Genomic DNA, 20,208 nt, shown 5'->3' on the forward strand with positions numbered 1-20,208 from the left:
TTGGTGCTGCATTTCATGAGGTTCAAAAGTGACTAAATAGAAGTAAGTGGCAAGCTATTGTACTAGTACTTTCTTTTTTTTTAAAATCACTTCACTGTTAACCATAATCACCATTCTTGCAAGAGAAAATTCTAGAGGAACCTCTAACTAGAGTTTTTCCATGATTACATCAGAATTCACTTCACACTAATCTCCTGATCACATATACAGGGAGACTACTAGGTCACAAAATCTCCAAACCAGACCTACAGGGAGACAGCTTGGAGATCTGAAAGGAAAAGAAAAATAGTCAGAGGTGGTGTCAACAACAGCAGTGCCTGGCTGGTGCTTTGAGGAGCCATTTTCTTGTCTTGCAAAAGTGGCACAGCCAAACTTCAGCATGTGCAGAGATTTGTGTTCTTATGCTCTTTACAGGCTTCGGAAGTTCTTCCCTGAAGCGAAACTACACTGTCTTTACACTCCGTCATTCAATCAAATACGGATCCTCTCCAAACTCCCATCTATTGCACAAACCCCAGTGATGGAGAAAGCAAAGGGGGAAAAAAATCACACAATACACTCACATTTTCTATGGAGCATGAGGACAGTTTGATGGATCAGAATTTTGTTTCCCCCACTTTTACTCTTTAATTCTATTATATGCTTTTTTCAGATGCAATAGAAGAGAAAGTAAGTTTATAAACAAACTGGAAATCTGTTAGATTATGGCTTAGTAGTTTGGGGGTGATTTCATATTTCATCTTAGACATGGATTTTTTGGTTATTTTATCCAGGCTGAGTACTATACTTTCTGAAAGTAATTGTTATGTACGTTAGAGTAAGGAACAACATGAAGGGACCATTTAGCTCCAGTCTTACTATATTGTTATTTAATTTAAGAGAGAGTCTCCTTTCATGGATACAAGGTCACTCGGAGGATGATTCGGTCTATAATCTTTGAGACTAGTGGGAATTTTCATTTCATTCTTTTTTGCCAACACTAAGTAGGAATTATTCTTCTTCACTGTGTTCACTGTCAAGTGCTGGGGAAATGCTTAATATAAACAGGACTGGATTTCATGGGAGTGTAATTCATGTAGCCATTTGTATCTATCAACTGCATCTTCCCTCTTGATGCATTTCTCAGCCTTTCCTCTGTGCTTTTTCTGATGGCATTAGACAACCCCACCATCCACTCAGAGAATGCAAAAAAATGTGTCCACTCTGCATTTCCTGCCCAGTGTGCAGGACTACAAGGCCCATCCATACAGACTTGAAATGTTCTAGATAGTAGTATGTAGTATTTTGGAAATTTCTCAGTATGAGCATACAATGAATGCAGACGAAATTACTTGGGAGTGGGGAGGATTGAGAACATATGTAGAATTATGAAAGTGAGGCACATGTGACCCAAGCCTCAGTTAAGGAGAGTGGAGCCTGGCATTGGATGAACCTCCTCCAATATCACCAATCCACTTTAACTTTGATTTGCAGCCACTGCTCCTATTCCAGTAATGAGCCCTTATACAGCTTGGACATTGCACTCCAATCCTGCACTACATTTATTCTAGTCCTTGGTCGTTCTTGAGCAGGTTTATGTTAGCTTGTGTAGCTGGATGAGATGAATGAATCAAACTGTGATCTAATCAGGTATTTGAATGCAGGATTCCAGAAGTGATGTGAGAGTGCATGGAACTCTAGCACATGATGATTTTAGGACAGAATGTAGTTTTCCAAGTGGAGAGAACACATGCTCTATGGGTATAATCTTCAGAAGTTACTTTGGAATGTAAGTACCATTGACTCTCAGTGGTATTTATAGTACAGAGGTTTTTGAAAATGTTACCATAGGTCAAGCTACCCTTCCCCAGAGTGAGCAAATACCTTGCTACTGTCATAACTCACACCTTTACAAAACCTCAGACCAAAGGCTGTCTGCCATTTCCCCTATTTTTTTCCTGCAGAACTAACACTATGCTATGGTGTTTGCATTTGGATATCATGAAGCTGCAAAGAAGATAGTGTTCCTTCCCAGCTTGGATTCAACACCTGAAAACTGGGACAGAGGAACCAAAGAAGCCATCCTGAGAGGAGGAAGCCACAGTACTTGACAGGAGAGGATTCTCCATCCCTAGCATTAAGATGTGTAGTGTTCTTTATTCCCCTTAGCTATATCTCCCTTCCCTTCTCGCTGCAAGGGAAAGAGGCCCTTACCGGAGGTGAGTTTTCATAGATGTTTGTGCTGTAAGGCAGGTTGATGAAGACTGGATCCATGTCTTGCACATCTGTGATGGTGATTGCCAGGTTAGCCAAAGTGGACAGGGGCTTGCTTTTATCTTGGTCCTTGAAACCCAGAGAGGAAAAAATCATTTATGACAGGAAGAGAAATACCCAGAATAGTTCATCCCACACAATGGTCAAGTGTCTCAGATTTGCACTTACAGAATTCCTGCTGCTATCTCACCCACCATCGGGTCAGGATCTATAAATACTCCAGACAATTTCACAAGACAGTGTTAAGAAAAAGCGATTTCCTGAACTACATATCTCTGAGCTGGAAAATATGTTTTTCTCCAAGATTCGCCCTTTTACAATTTAGTAGGCATCATGTATTTTTCACTGTGTTTTGAGTCTGCTTTTTGTTTAACAAATATTTCAATCCATAGTTTGTTTTCTTATATTGAAATGTCTTAGTTAACAAAATATATAGCCATAGTTAAAACTGCTGCTGCAGCGCCAGCCAGTGGCTAACAAGGGCTCAGAACACTCATTTATGTGGGCTCCACAAATAGCAACCCTTGATTTTAAATGTCTACAATTGGAATAATGGGTTAAAAATAAATACAAAACATTTAACCATGGAAGAACATACCCTCATGATATTAAAATCATTTGCAAGTAGGTTAAACTTTTAGCTTAAATAAGTCTCAAGTCACCCACCTTTATTATGTATTTAAAAAAAAAAAAAGAGTTGGGCAAGATTAGTACAACTGCAGCTCTCTAAGTAAGGCAAAATTGCTTCCTGTGTTGTCGTGAGGAGAGTGCTTGGAACAAGTATGCAGGAGGTCTTATTATGAAAGCCTTTTAAAGCAAAAACCTTGGACTATTTCAAGCCAGGGGGCTGGAGGGTGATTGGGCTATTGTATGCTTTTCTCTACTGGAAGTCTGGGTTCAAACATGGCTTAGCTTGCAAGAGAAATAACCTCAATGGTCTCAAGATAGTGAAGTAGGCACCTTTACTACCAAGTCCTCTTACTGCCAACCAGGACTGCCACAGTATGCACTCTATTACAGCTGCAGTGCCTGAAATGCTACAAATGTGAACTTCCTAACTACAGTGTCTTGTGAGCAATAGTTGGGACTACATCCATCTGAGCTTCCTCACAGCACTGCTCTGCATCAGGTGAAGTCTGCCGTACTGGGAGCTCTCTTGCACTAGTCCCTCCACAACGGGAGCCCCAAGGCCGTGCTAGCTCACGTAGCCCTTTGCCAGATAAAGTACTAATGCCGTGTTACATATTCTACCAAAAAAGAGAAGGAGCATGGTGACATATGAAGGGAGATAAACAAGTCTCTTGATACCCTACCATCAGGCACAGTGGTGAAAGGGAAACAGAGGTTACTGCACACTTCCGCAAATGGTTTTGAACAGCAGCAAGGGCTGATTGCCAGGAGATTCGTGTTAATTTAAACTTCATTCAACAACACAGCTTGCACATTACCCTCAACACACAGGCCTCAGTGTTTACGGCTTTGCTAGATGCTTGTTTCTGACTCACACTCTCTTGCTACTCTGGCATCATCACTACTGGGCTTGAGGATTTTATTTTCTTCAGATAAAAAAACTTCTACTTTTTTGGTTTTAAGCCTGGTGAAGTTGGACTGATAATACTAAGGCCTGGTGGCCTGCACAGTGCAGGCCGGCATGGCCCAGGCGTCTGCATCTGAACGGGCTCTGCCTGTGCAACCTCAGTTCTGTCAAACAGAAGCCCAGACCCCCACCTCAATGCTCCTGTCTATCCCAAACCTTGACTTACACACAGCTCTGCCTGTACAGCTCAAAGTGAATCTACAGCATTGTTGAACTGCAGTTCTGGGCCTCTCCTGAGCACACACAGACAATTCTGCTGTAGCACATGTGGTTTTGTAATATGGCAAATAGGCACTCAAACGGAGGATGAGATCACTGAACTCACTTCACTTGTATCTAGATATGGGATGCGTGGGCAGTGGCACCTGTCCTTAAGGAGTTGGAAAGCCAAGTCATTAATGAACGGAGTTGTAGGAAGTCACAATGGAATCAAAGCAGGACTTTGACATTAAATTGCAATGTTTACTTCATGGCATTGTATCCTCATGACTTGCAGCATCATTGATTGACACATCCCAAGGAAGAGATCGAGACAGAATCAGGATGCCAAACTAATTATTTATTGTCTCTGCAACTCTTCCCTTCTCTGCCCTCCCTCCAGCCATGGGTACCTGCTGGGAGGACCCAAGCAGCTCAACTCTTCCATACCCGCTAACAGTCCCAGTTTAGCTGAAATGGTCCCAGGTATTCAACACTTGTCTTGGGGAACTGGTCAATGTCTCTTCAGTCCCTTCCCCTCCAGGAAAACAACTAGCTCCTGCACATAACTCTCCAGCAGCTTGTGGGGGGGGGGAGAGGGGGGAGGGGGTGTGCAGGGAGAGGGGGAAGGGGAGGCGGATGGCTCCCAGACATCCAGCTTAGATGAACTGCTCTTGGCAAAAAAACCTCTGCCCCACATAGCTGCAAACTACCCTGCTTCTCCTTCTAGGGCCTCTTCCGCTGCTTGCTGCCTTCACTCCGGGGTTCAAACATCTTCTCCCTTGGGACAGGGTACCCACAGCCCTGCTTTCTCGGATTGTGCTATAATCCTCACTAACATCCCTAGCTCTCCCTCATCAGAGTTCATATTCTGCTTCAGCAAGTCTTCCCCCTCCACTCCTCTCCAGACTATAGGTTCCCCTCACTAAGCTCCAGTCTCTTTACCTGTGGAATATTATAGTCCCCTGACTAAGACACCTGGTCCCCATTCCCAGCTGGACCACTGATCCTCTCATGGAACATCTTTCTTTAAAGGATCATGCCTTGGACCAAGGATTGGCTGGTCTGGGCCCCACTGCCCTTAAAGAGTATGTCTTCACTGCAATTAAAAAAAAAAAACACCAAAACACACACCACACATGGCTGGCCCATGCCAGCTGACTCAGGCAAATGGGCTGTTTAATTGCAGCATAGACATTCAGGCTCAGGCTGGAGCCCAGGCTCTGGGACCCTCCCTCCTTGCAGGTATCCCAGAGCCCGGGCTCCATAGAATATCAGGCTTGGAAGGGACCTCAGGAGGTCATGTAGTCCAACCCCCTGCTCAAAGCAGGGCCAATCCCTAGCTAAATCATCCCAGCCAGCGTTTTGTCAAGCCTGACCTTAAAAGCCTCTAGGTAATCCGTTCCAGTGCTTCACCACCCTCCTAGTGAAAGTTTTTCTTAATATCCAACCTAAACCGCCCCCACTGCAACTTGAGACCATTATTCCTTGTTCTGTCATCTGCTACCACTGAGAACAGTCTAGATCCATCCTCTTTGGAACCCCCTTTCAGGTAGTTGAAAGCAGCTAGCAAATCCCCCCTCATTCTTCTCTTCTGCAGATTAATGAATCTCAGTTCCCTCAGCCTCTCCTCATAAATCATGTGTTCCACTCCCCTAATAATTTTTTGCCCTCCGCTAGATGCTTTCCAATTGTTCCACATCCTTCTTGTAGTGTGGGGCCCAAAACTGGACACAGTACTCCAGATGAGGCCTCACCAATGTTGAATAGAGGGGAATAATCATGTTCCTCAATCTGCTGGCAATGTCCCTACTTATACAGCCCAAAATGCTGTTAGCCTTCTTGGCAACAAGGGCACACTGTTGACTCACATCCAGCTTCTTGTCCACTGTAATCCCTAGGTCCTTCTCTGCAGGACTGCTGCCTAGCCATTCGGTCCCTCGTCTGTAGTGGTGCATGGGATTCTTCTGTCCTAAGAGCAGGACTCTGCCCTTGTCCGTCCTTGTTGAACCTTTTGGCCCAATCCTCCAATTTATCTAGGTCCCTCTGTATCCTATCCCTACCCTCCAGTGTATCTACCACTCCTCCCAGTTTAGTGTCATCTGCAAACTTGCTGAGGGTGCAGTCCACGCCCTCCTCCAGATCATTAATGAAGATATTGAACAAAACTGGCCCCAGGACTGGCCCCACTCTGCTTGATACCGGCTGCCAACTGGACATGGAGCCATTGATCACTACCCGTTGTGTCTGACGATCTAGCCAGCTTTCTATCCACCTTATAGTCCATTCATCCAGCCCATACTTCTTTAACTTGCTGACAAGAATACTGTGGGAGACCGTATCAAAAGCTTTGCTAAAGTCAAGGAACATGTCCACTGCTTTCCCCTCATCCACAGAGCCAGTTATCATAGAAGGCAATTAGATTAGTCAGGCATGACTTGCCCTTGGTGAATCCATGCTGACTGTTCCTCAAGGAATCAATTCTGAAGCACTTAGAGGAGAGGAAAGTGATCAGGATCTGCTCCATGATTTTTCCAGGGACTGAGGTGAGGCTGACTGGCCTGTAGTTCCCTGGATCCTCCTCCTTCCCTTTTTTAAAGATGGGCACTACATTAGCCTTTTTCCAGTCGTCCAGGACCTCCCCTGATCGCCATGAGTTTTCAAAGATAATGGCCAATGGCTCTGCAATCACATCCGCCAACTCCTTTAGCACTCCCAGATGCAGCGCATCCGGCCCCATGGACTTGTGCTTGTCCATCTTTTCTAAATCGTCCCAAACCACTTTTCTCCACAGAGGGCTGGTCGCCTCCTCCCCATGCTGGGCTGCCCAGTGCAGTAGTCTGGGAGCAGACCTTGTTCGTGAGGACAGAGGAAAAAAAAAAAACAAAAAAACCCGCAAGCACTGAGTATATTAGCTTTTTCCACATCCTCAGTCACTAGGTTGCCTCCTTCATTCAGTAAGGGGCCCACACTTCCCTTGACTTCCTTCTTGTTGCTAAGATACCTGAAGAAACCCTTCTTGTTACTCTTAACATCTCTTGCTAGCTGCAACTCCAGGTATTATTTGGCCTTCCCGATTTCACTCCTGCATGCCTGAACAATATTTTTTACTCCTCCCTGGTCATGTGTTTAAGACCAGCAAGGATTTCACTGTTAAGCCAAGCTGGTTGCCTGCCATATTTACTATTCTTTCTATATAGTGGGATAGTTTGTTCCTGTAAAAACAGTAAGGATTCTTTAAAATACAGCCAGCTCTCCTGGACTCCTTTCCCCCTCATGTTATTCTCCCAGGGGATCCTGCCCATCAGTTTCCCTGAGGGAGTCAAAGTTTGCTTTTCTGAAGTCCAGGGCCCATATTCTGCTGCTCTCCTTTCTTCCTTGTGCCAGGATCCTGACCTCTACCATCTCATGGTCACTGCCTCCCAGGTTCCCCTCCATTTTTGCTTCCCCTACTAGTTCTTCCCAGTTTGTGAGCAACAGCTCAAGAGGAGCTCTGCTCCTATTTGGTTCCTCCAGCACTTGCACCAGGAAATTGTCCCCTACACTTTCCAAAAACTGCTTGGATTGTCTGTGCATCACTGTATTGCTCTCCCAGCAGATATCAGGGTGATTGAAGTCGCCCATGAAAACCAGGGCCTCACCTGAAAGTTCGCACCACAATTAAACAGCCACTTGGCCAAAGTCCCATGGCATAGGCCATCCATGGGCATCTAACTGCACTGTAGACATACCCAAAAGGTGACAAGCCACCTTGATACAGGGTTTCCTGGATTAAGGGAGTTATTTAAGTGCAAGCAAAAGATTCCGAAAGACACAATTTGGAGACTGAAGTCCAACATGAGTTGGAAGCCACCAGTCAATTTGTAAAATAATGAATTTATAAACATAAAATATTTGAAAGAAATGTATGCTTTTAGTGTTATGTACACACTTAAAATACTGCAGGCACTTGGCAGTCAAGCCCATGCCTATGGGACCACCAAAAATATTCTAAAATAGAATTTGACTGTTGCAATCCACAGGAAACTAGGATTCCAAAGGGAAAGTAGAAGGAGGAGAGATAAAACAAGGCAATAATAGATTCTTTCCCCTGCAGCTGACGAGTCTTAAATGCCAAGCAAAGAATTAAATGAAGCAGATGGCCTGACTCACCGTTGCATTGACCTGGAGCTGGTAGGCCTGAGTGATTTCATAATCCAGCCCTCGTATTACCGACACAATGCCGCGGCCACTGTCAATGGCAAAGAAGCTGGATGGAGGCTGAAAGGAGTAAAGCACACTGCCTCCTGCCCCCTGGTCTGGGTCTGTGGCATTCACTATGAAAATTGGAGTTCCCACTGGCGTGTTCTGGAAAGAAAGAAAGAAAGAAGTGAATACAATAAACAAGCTCTGTTTTCAACATACATATAGACTGTTTATATGGTATACAGTTGCTTACTTTTATTACAGCATTGCCGTAGCTGTAATAGTTCAAATATAGTTACAATAATTATACAGTTGTGGTCAAAAAGACACTTTCATACAAGTGTCTGAAAATAGGCATTTAGAATGACTTTCAGCTAAAAGAGACTTTTTCGGAAACTTCTCTTGTTTCTTCTCAGCCCAAAAGGCACATTTATTTCAACATTAAACTACTCTATTTTTCACCTCCGGCATTTTAAAAAAAGCAAAAAGAATTGTATAAAATGTAACACTATGGTTGGAATTTTACATGAAATTCAGAGTTATAGTTCCCACAGCAACTGAAACCTGGCCAGATTACATATGTATTAAAGTCTACGTTTTTATAAATGAATAACTAATCTGCATATATACAGCTGAGCATACAAAATCAGCAAACACAGTTTGGCATTTCCTTTTGTTAATTAGCGGTAGGAGCACAATTATCCACTTTGGGCAGAACTACTGCATTTTGTACACATGCAACTTAGATGCACATTCTTGAAAGTGGATCTTTAAATGCAGAAAAGTTATACAATATGCAGCAATCAAAAATGCTATATACGTGCAAGAGGGCTAATTTAAAGCTACTTTGAGACCACAGACTCCAAGTGAGGTAGGCACATATTTATATAGCATTCTTAACTGTGTTAGGAAAGGAACAATGGGCAGGATTAACATTGATCTAACACTTGAAAGGGGACAGCGAAGGTCATAACAAACAGGCTTATTAGTGGCCGATTATGACCAGCTTGGATAATACAAATTACTTCTTCAAAAACCTTCTAACGGCTCCTTATTTTACTGTTACCTCACTTCCATTTGGATGGAGGAATGATTTAATGTAGATACTGCAAAGTACAAATGACTGCAGAGTCTGGGATTTAATTCTGAACCCGAGTTGATACTGGTCCTTTGTTCACGTGCAGATTTGCAAGAGCTTTGTAACAAACTTGCCCATGGTCACATTCCATGTCAAATCTCCTCCTCAGGCCAGGATTTACGTTCACAAGCCACCCAATGAATCAGAGCCAAAAGTTTCCAGGAACCTGGTTAGAGTCATATGTTTTGACTGACAACATGAGACATTCACATACCAGATGGCACATAACAGTAATTCTGATTTGTCCTAAATCAGGCAAAACTGAGAGGTTCAGTTGAGCTTTACTTTAGTTCTTGGGTGGGTTCAAAAACAACAACTCAGGAAAAAAGAATTCAGGCATGTGAATTCATACCCATCAAAACCCACAAAGTTTCATATAGACCTGGTCAGTTGAGAGTGGTACTTTAGGACACTACCTGTCATTTACATTTGGGAGCGTGGGCTCTTGTTACATGAGCAAGAAACACAATGTCAGTTAGCAAGGTGCTAACACAAATACACCATATCTGTTTTCCGAGGGTTGGGAGGATAAGCATAAAAAAGGTAATACATTAAGTGTCTTGACACATTAATTTGCCTCAGGTTCAAACAAAACGCTAGAGTTTTCTGCTACAGTCTCACTTCTCTGAGGTGAGAGGAGTTGCAGATAAAAGCAAAAAAAAAAAATCTATTTTCTTTAATATCAAAATACCAAAGAAGGTGGTCTTATAAGTCATGGCCTGGTTTTCTGGGACCATCCAGGATTTGTGAAGGCAATCCTGGCTGACTGAATGGTGTTTCATCATAACTGCAGTATGAATCAGCCAGATCAACTAGTTTCCTTTGGCCAGAGACCCATCCATCAACATGAATTTTGGGCCCAGATATGTCTGGAAAGCGTTGTGCCTCTGGAACATATGCTCTGTATCATGGTCCCATGCACTCTTGGATTTGCAGCTTTCCCCGACTCCTTTCTGTACCGTACTGTGTAGCTATCTTTCTAATGGCTGGTAAGGAGACCCCCCAAGGCTCCCCCCTGATCTGCTTCTTCTCCACAAGGCCCTGCCTCTGTTGCTCGCAGGGTCTTCACCAGCGCAGTTGAGGCCACTAGGAGCTGTATGAGCAGTCTGGCCCCAGAGGTGTCAGCTGCTGCTGTTCTGCCTCCTTCCTTCTGCTTAAGGTTGCCACCTTCTCCATAGATTAAAAACCCACACACCAGACATCAAGGCTTGTCAAATGGCACTCATACACAAAAGCTGAAACCCAGACTGTCTGGGTGAAAACTGGATGGGTGGCAACCCTAGTACCAGAGGAGAGAAAACCTTTTGTAGTGATAAAAACATCTTCTATATTTTCCACAGTATGCATCCGATGAAGTGAGCTGTAGCTCACGAAAGCTTATGCTCAAATAAATTGGTTAGCCTCTAAGGTGCCACAAGTACTCCTTTTCTTTTTACTAGTACCAGAGAGTGTGCAGCAGCTCAGGGAGGAGATCCCATGTTACCCCCAACACTAATATACCTAGGCCCCAGATTTATCCCTGAAGGCAGGAATGAGAGTTGCAGTGTAATAGAAGAAATTGCTGGATGCACAGACTGGGAAAAGGGTGGGGAGCAATGATTATTAAGCAGGAACTGCTCATTCACCATCATAAAAAGAGCCTCCATTCCAACCCCACCATCCCACCTACCAAAACCCTGCTGCACCACCCCCTTTGACAGGGGGAGTCAGAGTGCCCCCACTTTCTATTTTGGGAATCTAGTCCCCTTAAATTAGTACCAGGTGGGACTCCAGCAGCCTAAGCTGCCTGCTAGCAATGCCTAACCGCCGCCACCTAGGATTCCATTGGTTCAATAGAGTCATAGCTGCATCAGCTGCGACTCCAATATTATACACTTCCCAAGAACAGTGTCCTTAATAATTCTCATATTATGAGCCTCCAAACAGCAGCACTCCAATACACTATCCCACCACCTACTCCTCCCCTTAACAGCATCCTTTCAAAGCCAGCTACCCTTCCAATGCAGTATGCTACTGTCAGAGTGCGCCTTACAGGTCCTTCTTTAATTCCTTCTGGTGAGCTGCACAGTATCAGGGTTAAGACTCAAACCATTACAAATTAATCATTAATGGGAAAAAATAGGAGTCTAAATGCAGGCCTGCTCTGATGAGGTCTGGGGGTATTGTCGCTGGGAATAATAATATTCATAAGGATTAAGCTAGCCTTGATGAATAGGTTTCCTCTTTGAGTGTCTCCAGTCACTCCTTTTAACATGCAAATCTGCTCTGGTCACCAACAATTATCGGGCTGCATGGCTGGCTGTGAAAAAGGAGAGTTTGATTTAGCCAGTATTGTATTTTATACAATAGCCAAAAACAGGCTTTGAAGAGAATTCATTCTCTAGCCCCCAAGGCAGCACAGTTGCTCCAAAAGAGGAGCCGCACTGAGGATTCGGGGTTACAGGAGTGACAAGTTTTGGTCTTGTCAACTAAGGCACCAGCAGACATGAAAAGGAGTTTGGAATCAAGATAGCTATGAAGCCTGGATTCTGGTTGGGGATAAAAATCAGTTACTCCCTTATCTCAGAAATTCACTGGCCAGCTCTCCCTCTTGTACTTGGTCCGTATAGAAAGTTACAGATGAACAGGGCTTCAGAGTTTGTATTTTTATTTTATGTTACCCACAAGGAAGGGGGCCCTGTGTATCTGTGCTAAAGCTGTAAATACCTCAAGGAGACATGCAGCTACAGGTAGGAGAGAAGTAAACAGTGCTGGTGAAGTTTTAGAAAGTGAGATATATAGGACTAAAAGACAAGCGGAATAGCAGAGCTGCAGACTGAAACAGACCAACAATGCTGCTTATTCAGTTTCTGCAATTTGCTTCAAGTTGCATTGACATTTATCATCACCACCATGTTGCACTGCAATGGTAATGTCAAAATATCACATTGCACAAAACCACCACCACCACCACCACCACATGATGACTAGAGCTGTGAAAATATTTTTGTTTGCTGGCCACTCCATATCTGGAGGAAATTATTTCAGGTCAATCAGAAATAAAAAAGTTTTTCAAATTTTTTTGTGAACCAAAAAAAAAAAATTGAAGTAAATTGACACAAAAAGTTGTTTTGATTTGAAATGTTTTGTTTAAAAAAAAAAAAAAAAAGCTGAAACCAAACATCTTGGGCTTGGTTTTTTTTTGTTTTTTTTTTGATGAATGCGTGTACCACTGAGACAATTCTCTGAATCCAACATGAATTGCCCAGTTCTAATCGTGACCTCGCATCACAATGTCATTCATTACTTAGGCATATGAAATAACTTGAGAAGCCTTATTGTTCAAGCTAGGCAGCAGGAAGGATGTGGGATTGTGAAGCCAAAAAGTTGATAATGCTGTAGAAAGTGTGATGGGCATCAAACCTCTACAAATCTAACTGTCCTGTTGCTAAAGTACAGCCACTCTCGTTGGTATGACCTCTGTTAGCTTTCCTATTCTGCATCTGCTCCCTTCATGGGCAGAAACGACAGCTACAGTTCAAGTGTAGAACTACTGACTGGAGACCCAATGCAAATCAATGAATTTTATGAAAGAATAAGAACACATCCTTAAAATGTCAAGGATGCGGCATTAGAAAATAATGCTGTGTTTGACATTTTTAATGCCATTTTAACCATTGATTACATAGCATAGTGCAGGCTAATAAAAACAGGCTTGCTGCAGAATATTTGGTTAAGCAACAAAATGTTAGTAGCACGAAACCCGAGTACTAAGGTGCTGGCTGTGCTATTAAATCTTTGCTAAGATGTAAAAAGAAAAGGAGTACTTGTGGCACCTTTAGAGACTAACCAATTTATTTGAGCATAAGCTTTTGTGAGCTACAGCTCACTTCATCGGATGCATACTGTGGAAAGTGTAGGAGATCTTTTTATACACACAAAGCATGGAAAAAAAATGGGTGTTTACCACTACAAAAGGCTTTCTCTTCCCCCACCCCACTCTCCTGCTGGTAATAGCTTATCTAAAGTGATCACTCTCCTTACAATGTGTATGATAATCAAGGTGGGCCATTTCCAGCACAAATCCAGGGTTTAACAAGAACGTCTAATTCTTGACATCTGATTTGTGTCCATTTATTTTTACGTAATCAGATGTCAAGAGTTATAACATTCATAAACCAGTCGGAGAACACTTCAATCTCTCTGGTCACGCGATTACAGACATGAAAGTTGCTATATTACAACAAAAAAACTTCAAATCCAGACTCCAGCGAGAAACTGTTGAATTGGAATTCATTTGCAAATTGGATACAATTAACTTAGTCTTGAATAGAGACTGGGAGTGGCTAAGTCATTATGCAAGGTAACACATTTCCCCTTGTTTTTTCCTACCCTCCCCCTCTCAGACGTTCTTGTTAAACCCTGGATTTGTGCTGGAAATGGCCCACCTTGATTATCATACACATTGTAAGGAGAGTGATCACTTTAGATAAGCTATTACCAGCAGGAGAGTGGGGTGGGGGGAGAGAAAGCCTTTTGTAGTGGTAAACACCCATTTTTTCCCCATGCTTCGTGTGTATAAAAAGATCTCCTACACTTTCCACAGTATGCATCCGATGAAGTGAGCTGTAGCTCACGAAAGCTTATGCTCAAATAAATTGGTTAGTCTCCAAGGTGCCACAAGTACTCCTTTTCTTTTTGCAAATACAGACTAACACGGCTGCTACTCTGAAGCCTGCTAAGATGTAGGCAGACACAGCCACATATTTGATACAAGTGGTAGAGGTATGGATAGGGTTATGTAAAATCCTGCTTCCCCCTCTGAACATGTTGATTTGGCCCAGAGTTCAGCAGAAGCATTAAAGTTCTGCTGCAGAGGGCAGATTTTGAAAAGTTTCCCTCCGGGCACTCTGTGCCCCGGCCAACTGTAAAACAGTGTGCCACACTAACGGAGATGCTTATTGGGAGCAAGGTAGGGGCAATAGAATGGCCAATAGTCCACAACTACATGGACCAACTGACCCAAAAACCTCATGGAAAGGGGAGCATATGAGCCACTGCTACTACTTCTGTTGAGATTGTAGAGAAATTATGGAGCATCTCTATTAAGACTCCATGGCCATGAGTCTTGAGGATGATTCCAATCACCCCATGCTTTGCTGAGAATGCCTGCCCTAAGCCTATTTACTCAGGCTTGGATGCAGGTCAAGGATTTGGACTATACCAATAAATGTTCCTGGAAAAATCTCTTTTCATATTAGAGTGTGTTGAAGCGAGCAATTCTGGTGACACCAAAACAGTTAGGAGGCATAGACTGAGAACATGACAACACTCCACTAAGAAAGGAGATATCTGCAGATCTTCGAGGCATTTCCATTAGTATTTCTTAAAATAAACAGAACGTTAAAAATCTTCTTCCGTTCCCTCCCAAGAGCGACAAAGGAACAGGTCACTGGAATATTCCACAGCAAGAGATGGCATCTTATGTCTTCAAAAAGGCATCCCAATGTTTAAACAATGGTGTGATGCATTTGGGTAAACATTCTGGATTTAGTATTTTTTTCATAGCCAGTGGCTAAAGGCACAAGAGTATCTGTAATCAGTAAATCATACGAGATGAGTCCTGTTTCTACATTTGAGTGCCTGCCCCATTACAAAACACTTACATGGTTTCCCTTGTAACTTTTGGCCTCCTCAGCACTGATTTAAGAGTTGTTTATCTCAACTCAAAGTAAATGCAAAAACGTCAAATGCATTCCAAAAAGAATCGAATCACTGACCAAGTCTAGACCCTACAGACGCTCACTGAAAACAGGTGCAATATTTCCCTGCTTCACAAAATTTAAAAAAAAAAAATTTCCACTCAGTCCATCACTGATAACTGAACCTTAAAATTACCACTAAATGGAATTAATCATCATCAAAACCCCACACCATTCCCCCAGATGCAGGATAGAAACAAACATGCAAACCAGTTCCTCTGGGCAATTAAGAGGTGTAAACAGGAATGTATCCTATACTTGACCCTCCTCAACATATACATCATCAATACCCTAATCCAGGACTTCCACTAAACAACCTGGAGATAAAATGCCTCTATGCTGGTGACCTGGTCATTGCTGAACTGAGCCATTGCAAGGGGGTCGCTGAGTGCTGTGGTGTACCAGTCCCTAGATGTCTGGAAGAGGTGTGTACTGAACACCTAGAAGCAAGTGCACTAGGCACATCTAGCATTGGCTTTAGCCCTCCCATAAACACTTAGTCTGAGGAATAAGAAAGGGTTGTTTTATTAGGGCTGTCAGAAAAACACTGCAACAACCCTGAGCACAACGACTGTAAGTTACAAGCAGAAGATGAACGAACAGCTTCGAACTGAGCCCCTCAGGGCAGTCTCTCTGGCCTAATGCCAGGGATGCTCCATCCTGGAGGCAATCAGACACCAGCTTGTCGATCCCTGGCCAGAGTTCAGTTATTTTGTCCATATTGTTTGGAACAGACTGCACAACCCTCGTTTGTCAGCTATTTCTGAGGATCCACCTGCTATGGCTACAGCTCCCTTCCTTGCCAGTAAAAGCTGCTTCCCAGGGCAGCTGTCAGCCTTTCAATCCCAGATCCCAAGCTGCCTGACCTTCTCTCCACTGCCAGCTCCCAGACCCTTGCCTCAAGTAACAACAACTCTTGTTCCCACTCAGCTTCCAGCAACCTCCTGAGCCAGGTCTCCCCTGGCCTCTAGTAGTACTTCCCTCTTCTGTGCTCTGGAGGTCATGGAGTCCTTTACAGGCTAGATGTTGCACTGGGGTTAATACTGTGCCTAGTAATGAGCCACCATGTTATTTGCAATATTCTCACCTACATAAGATAGTCACCAAAGAAACATACACCTGCTAGGACCATATTGCAGTACATAGGGCAACAGGACAGCCCAGAAAGAACAACAACAACAACAAAAAACCAAACACCACACACCACAGTATTGCAGAAAGAGCCCCCAAACCACCACAAACTCAAAATTTAGTACAAAGCCCAAAGTGGAACACACCTATATTGAACATGCCTGAGCCTTAGAATAAATACATCAAGAGTTTCAGAATGGCTAGAACACACTACGAGAGCGAGCTATGTGGGCCACTAGAAGATAGTCTTCCACTGAACCTATACAGCAGAGAATAGTTCTAGCCATATTTCAAATACCTTTTACTACACAGGAGTAAAATCTGGGGGTCCAACTGTAATCGACAATTACACCGGTTAGGACAAAATCCCAGGAGAAAGCCTATACCTGCAGTATTTACACAACTGTGTTTATACAGGAACTGCAGCAACAATGGCTGCAGAGCCAAACTAGGTTCATTCCCCCATCTTCATCAACACAAAGAAAAGATTACTGACCTTCCGGTGTCATCTCCACCAAAGCAGCAAAACACTCCACAGCAGAGCACTAAAGGATCAAAAACTAAATACAGATGAAAGCATGCTCCATTTGTCTGTCATCAACAACACTAATCTCCTGGGCAGCAGAGCACACAATCCACTCCACATTGAAAAATGATCAAGAGACTAGAACCACACTGAAACACATGAATATATAAGTCACTGGGAAGGCCTATCAAAACCAACAAGCTACACTACTACAGATCTCTGAACAGAACTATTACACTAGCAGTCTACCTCATTGCAGTGAAATATGCAAAGCAAGGATAGACTCTCATTAAGCACAGAATCCATGACCACAAACTAGAGCTGGAACTGGGGAGACATACATAAACAGTCCAAACCCAGAGAAGAGTGATGGAACAAAATTTGACTCAGGAGAGATTGGGATTTTCCATTCCAACACAACAGGGGTACATTGCAAATACAAGGAAAATATTTTCCTTCAAATGATCAGAAATAAGAGTTTTCATCAAGAAGCTATAAGGAAGAGCTGTGTCTAGCTTTGAGGGAAAGGGGAGGCCCAGCAGAGATGGCATTACGCTATGTAGCAGCCTCCACCTGTACCAGAAATGGACTACAAAGACAAATGGACACAGGAGATCAAATCCCAAACGCAGCGTGAAGCCCCATCCCAAGCAGACTGTACCTTCCTTTGGCAGAGCACAGGGTTTGGGCTTTGTCTCTTACACTTCAGCAATACAGATTATAGCTTGTACTGCCAATAAAGTTTTAACAAACTAAATTGACATAATAAAGCCTCATTTTACAATTGAGGAAACAGACAGAGCTTAGGTGACAGGCTCAGGCTCAGATATATAAAACGAAATCCTGCTGGACCCACTCCCATTGACTTCAATTGGGGCAAGATTTCACCCCTTATGTACATCTATATCTTGAATAAGCAAATTGAATTTTGTAAGGCATACAGACACACAGGTATGTTAATATCTGGGATATGAAAGCCCTATACAATATCCTAAACAAAAGGCACCTGCAAACTGACATTCAATGAAGGTACTACATATAAATACCTTTTTAAAATATTTATGATACATTCAGGAGATACAGCTACAGTGTTTAATATCTTATTATAAAGCCTCCTATAAAATGCATTAGTAATTAACATTTGACAGAAGCTATTCTGACAAGGTGTAACAATATATAGCAGGTTACTTACATGTACAAAAGGTATCCTTTCAACATGCATGTGCCATAATACCAGATAGATTAGACAGAAATATTGTAAAGATTGCCCTGAAAGTATTATCCATCATTTCTTACTCTAAAGCATACCTTGATGATCTCTGAGCTGCCCAGAGCAAATTCATTCAGGAGTAATAAGTGGTTTGCACTCTGAAATACCAGCTATATTGAGTCTGCAGATGACCTGGTGGGGATGGGTATGTAGATAGATCATAAGGGTTTTCTTGAAGTTCCTGTGCCTATGCAGTGTAACGTGACACGCCATGACCGGAGTGGCCCAAGAATATTATGAAATGATGCACACCGAACCACTTAGAAGCACAGGTAAGTTGAAAGTTGACTCATCTCTCAAAGGCTAATCATAGATTCTGTTACAATGCAACAAAAGCTGAGATAGCAAATATTAAGTTACAATATTGAGTTACAATATTCACAGCCTCTGACTGAATAGATACCAGGATATGGCTTTGCACAATATGCATAGCCTTCAAAATAAGCTAGAGGAAGAGCTGGACTTCCTGGAATTGATTCTTGTTCTACATGCACCATCCTATCACCCATCAGAGCTTTCTTCAGTACACACCTCTGATCCATGTTGTGCTTCATTGTATCTGTAGATCATTCCAAGTGGACATCTTTGGTGACAGCTAAACTGCACAGTGATCTGGCAAATCTGGAGAAGCCAGTAATGGGACATTTTGATCATGTGTCACAAATTCACTTTTCAGGTGAAAGCGAAAAGGGGGAGGGGGAAAATCCACCTTCCAAAAACAGCCCAGAATACTCTAAAATGGACACCAAAATATGCCAATAATTCTTCAAAGAGGAAACTGCAAATACAAGGAAAATTCAGAGGTCAATTCTCCCAAGGCATCAGTAAGTCTGTTGAGCTAACTTCTCACTCGGTCTAAACGCAACTAATTTGGGTCTTTTTTGAGAAAGAGTTCCATTTACATTTCTCTATGGACTTGTTTTTCTGCTCCACAACAGACTGTGTGTGAGACCTTGCGCAAGTCACATAGCCTCTCTGTGCCTTAGTTTTTCCCCATCTGTAAAATAAGGATAAAAGGGAGGATCTACATAATAAGATTCCAGGATTGTCACTCTGAAGCCTGAATATCTGTAGAGTCAGCACAAAGTGATGGAAACATGTACAAGCATGATTGAGAACTTTTGTTGTTCAGCATATCACCAGGTTCAGTCATCACTGGGATTCACAGTCTGTCACTTTCTGATTTTTAAGTTCTCAGCCATTTTGACATTACAAATTATACACATGCAACAGCAAATGCCATGAAAAGAATCCTAGACATTGTGATATCAGAGGTAACTCAACCAGTCACCACCCTTATTCTGCAACTAATTTACATGCAATCATTTCACTGGTTGCATAAGGGAGTGTAAAAGAGCTAGACTCACCCCTGCAGCACCTCCTGCTGGTTGTTAGGAATTAGCTCTTTTCCAGCCTGGAGCACCCTCTGCAGGCCTGTGATCCACACAGCTCTGGCCCCCATGTCCCTCACAGACCCCAGTGCCCCTTTCTGTGGGGCTCTGCTCCCTGGAAGTACCCCCACACTCTGCCTCTGGGTCTCCCCTTCCTGGGGAACCCCCAACCCACTATCCCCACCTTGCCTCAGTCTGGGCTACTGCCAGTCATCACCAAGCCCCCACTCCCTGGGGCAGACTGCAGCGTAAAGGCCACTCAGCATAGGCAAGGAGGTTTGGACCTGTTGCCTTCCTCTGCCTCCCAGTATCTCTATGGGCCTTGGACCAAGCCCTACAGCCTGGGGAGTTGCCAGCCTGGAGCACCCCCACTCAGCCTGCTCCTTCCTCAGCACCCTGGCAAGCAGGCAGGTCCTGCTCTTTCCCAGCCTAGAGAGAGACTCATTGGGCCTCTGACTCACAGCCTTTTTATACAGACCAGCTGGGGCCTGATTGGGGCATGGCCCAGCTATGGCTGCTTCCCCAATCAGCCATCCCCAGCCACAGCCCTCTCCAGGGCTGCTTTTAACCGCTTCTATTTTAGGAGCCCGGTAGCCACCCTGCTACAGGGAGACTACACAGTTCATGGATTACTTGGCCTAACTGCCACAGTTCTTCAAAACCACCCACACAACAACACAGTCACCACATACAATAACCCCAAACACACACTGCCCCCCTCATGGCAGCACACACCTCTCATTCATCACCAATACGTATCAACACAAATCTCCCAGCA

At 43.4% G+C, this 20,208-nt stretch overlaps 1 protein-coding gene across 1 annotated transcript in view; it reads right to left on the reverse strand.

Moving 5' to 3' along the window:
* Positions 1 to 20,208, reverse strand: part of CDH23 (cadherin related 23) — a 510,961-nt gene that overhangs the window by 296,601 nt on the left and 194,152 nt on the right. The window contains exons 7-8 of the mRNA XM_084634348.1: positions 8,201 to 8,395; positions 2,194 to 2,322 (exon numbers count right to left, since the gene is read on the reverse strand). Coding sequence (XP_084490474.1) covers positions 2,194 to 2,322; positions 8,201 to 8,395 — 324 coding nt within the window. The remainder of the gene's footprint in view (positions 1 to 2,193; positions 2,323 to 8,200; positions 8,396 to 20,208) is intronic.

Source organism: Lepidochelys olivacea (genome assembly GCF_965140295.1).
Source record: "Lepidochelys olivacea isolate rLepOli2 genome assembly, chromosome: 7".
In the NCBI taxonomy this organism is placed as follows: Eukaryota; Metazoa; Chordata; order Testudines; family Cheloniidae; genus Lepidochelys; species Lepidochelys olivacea.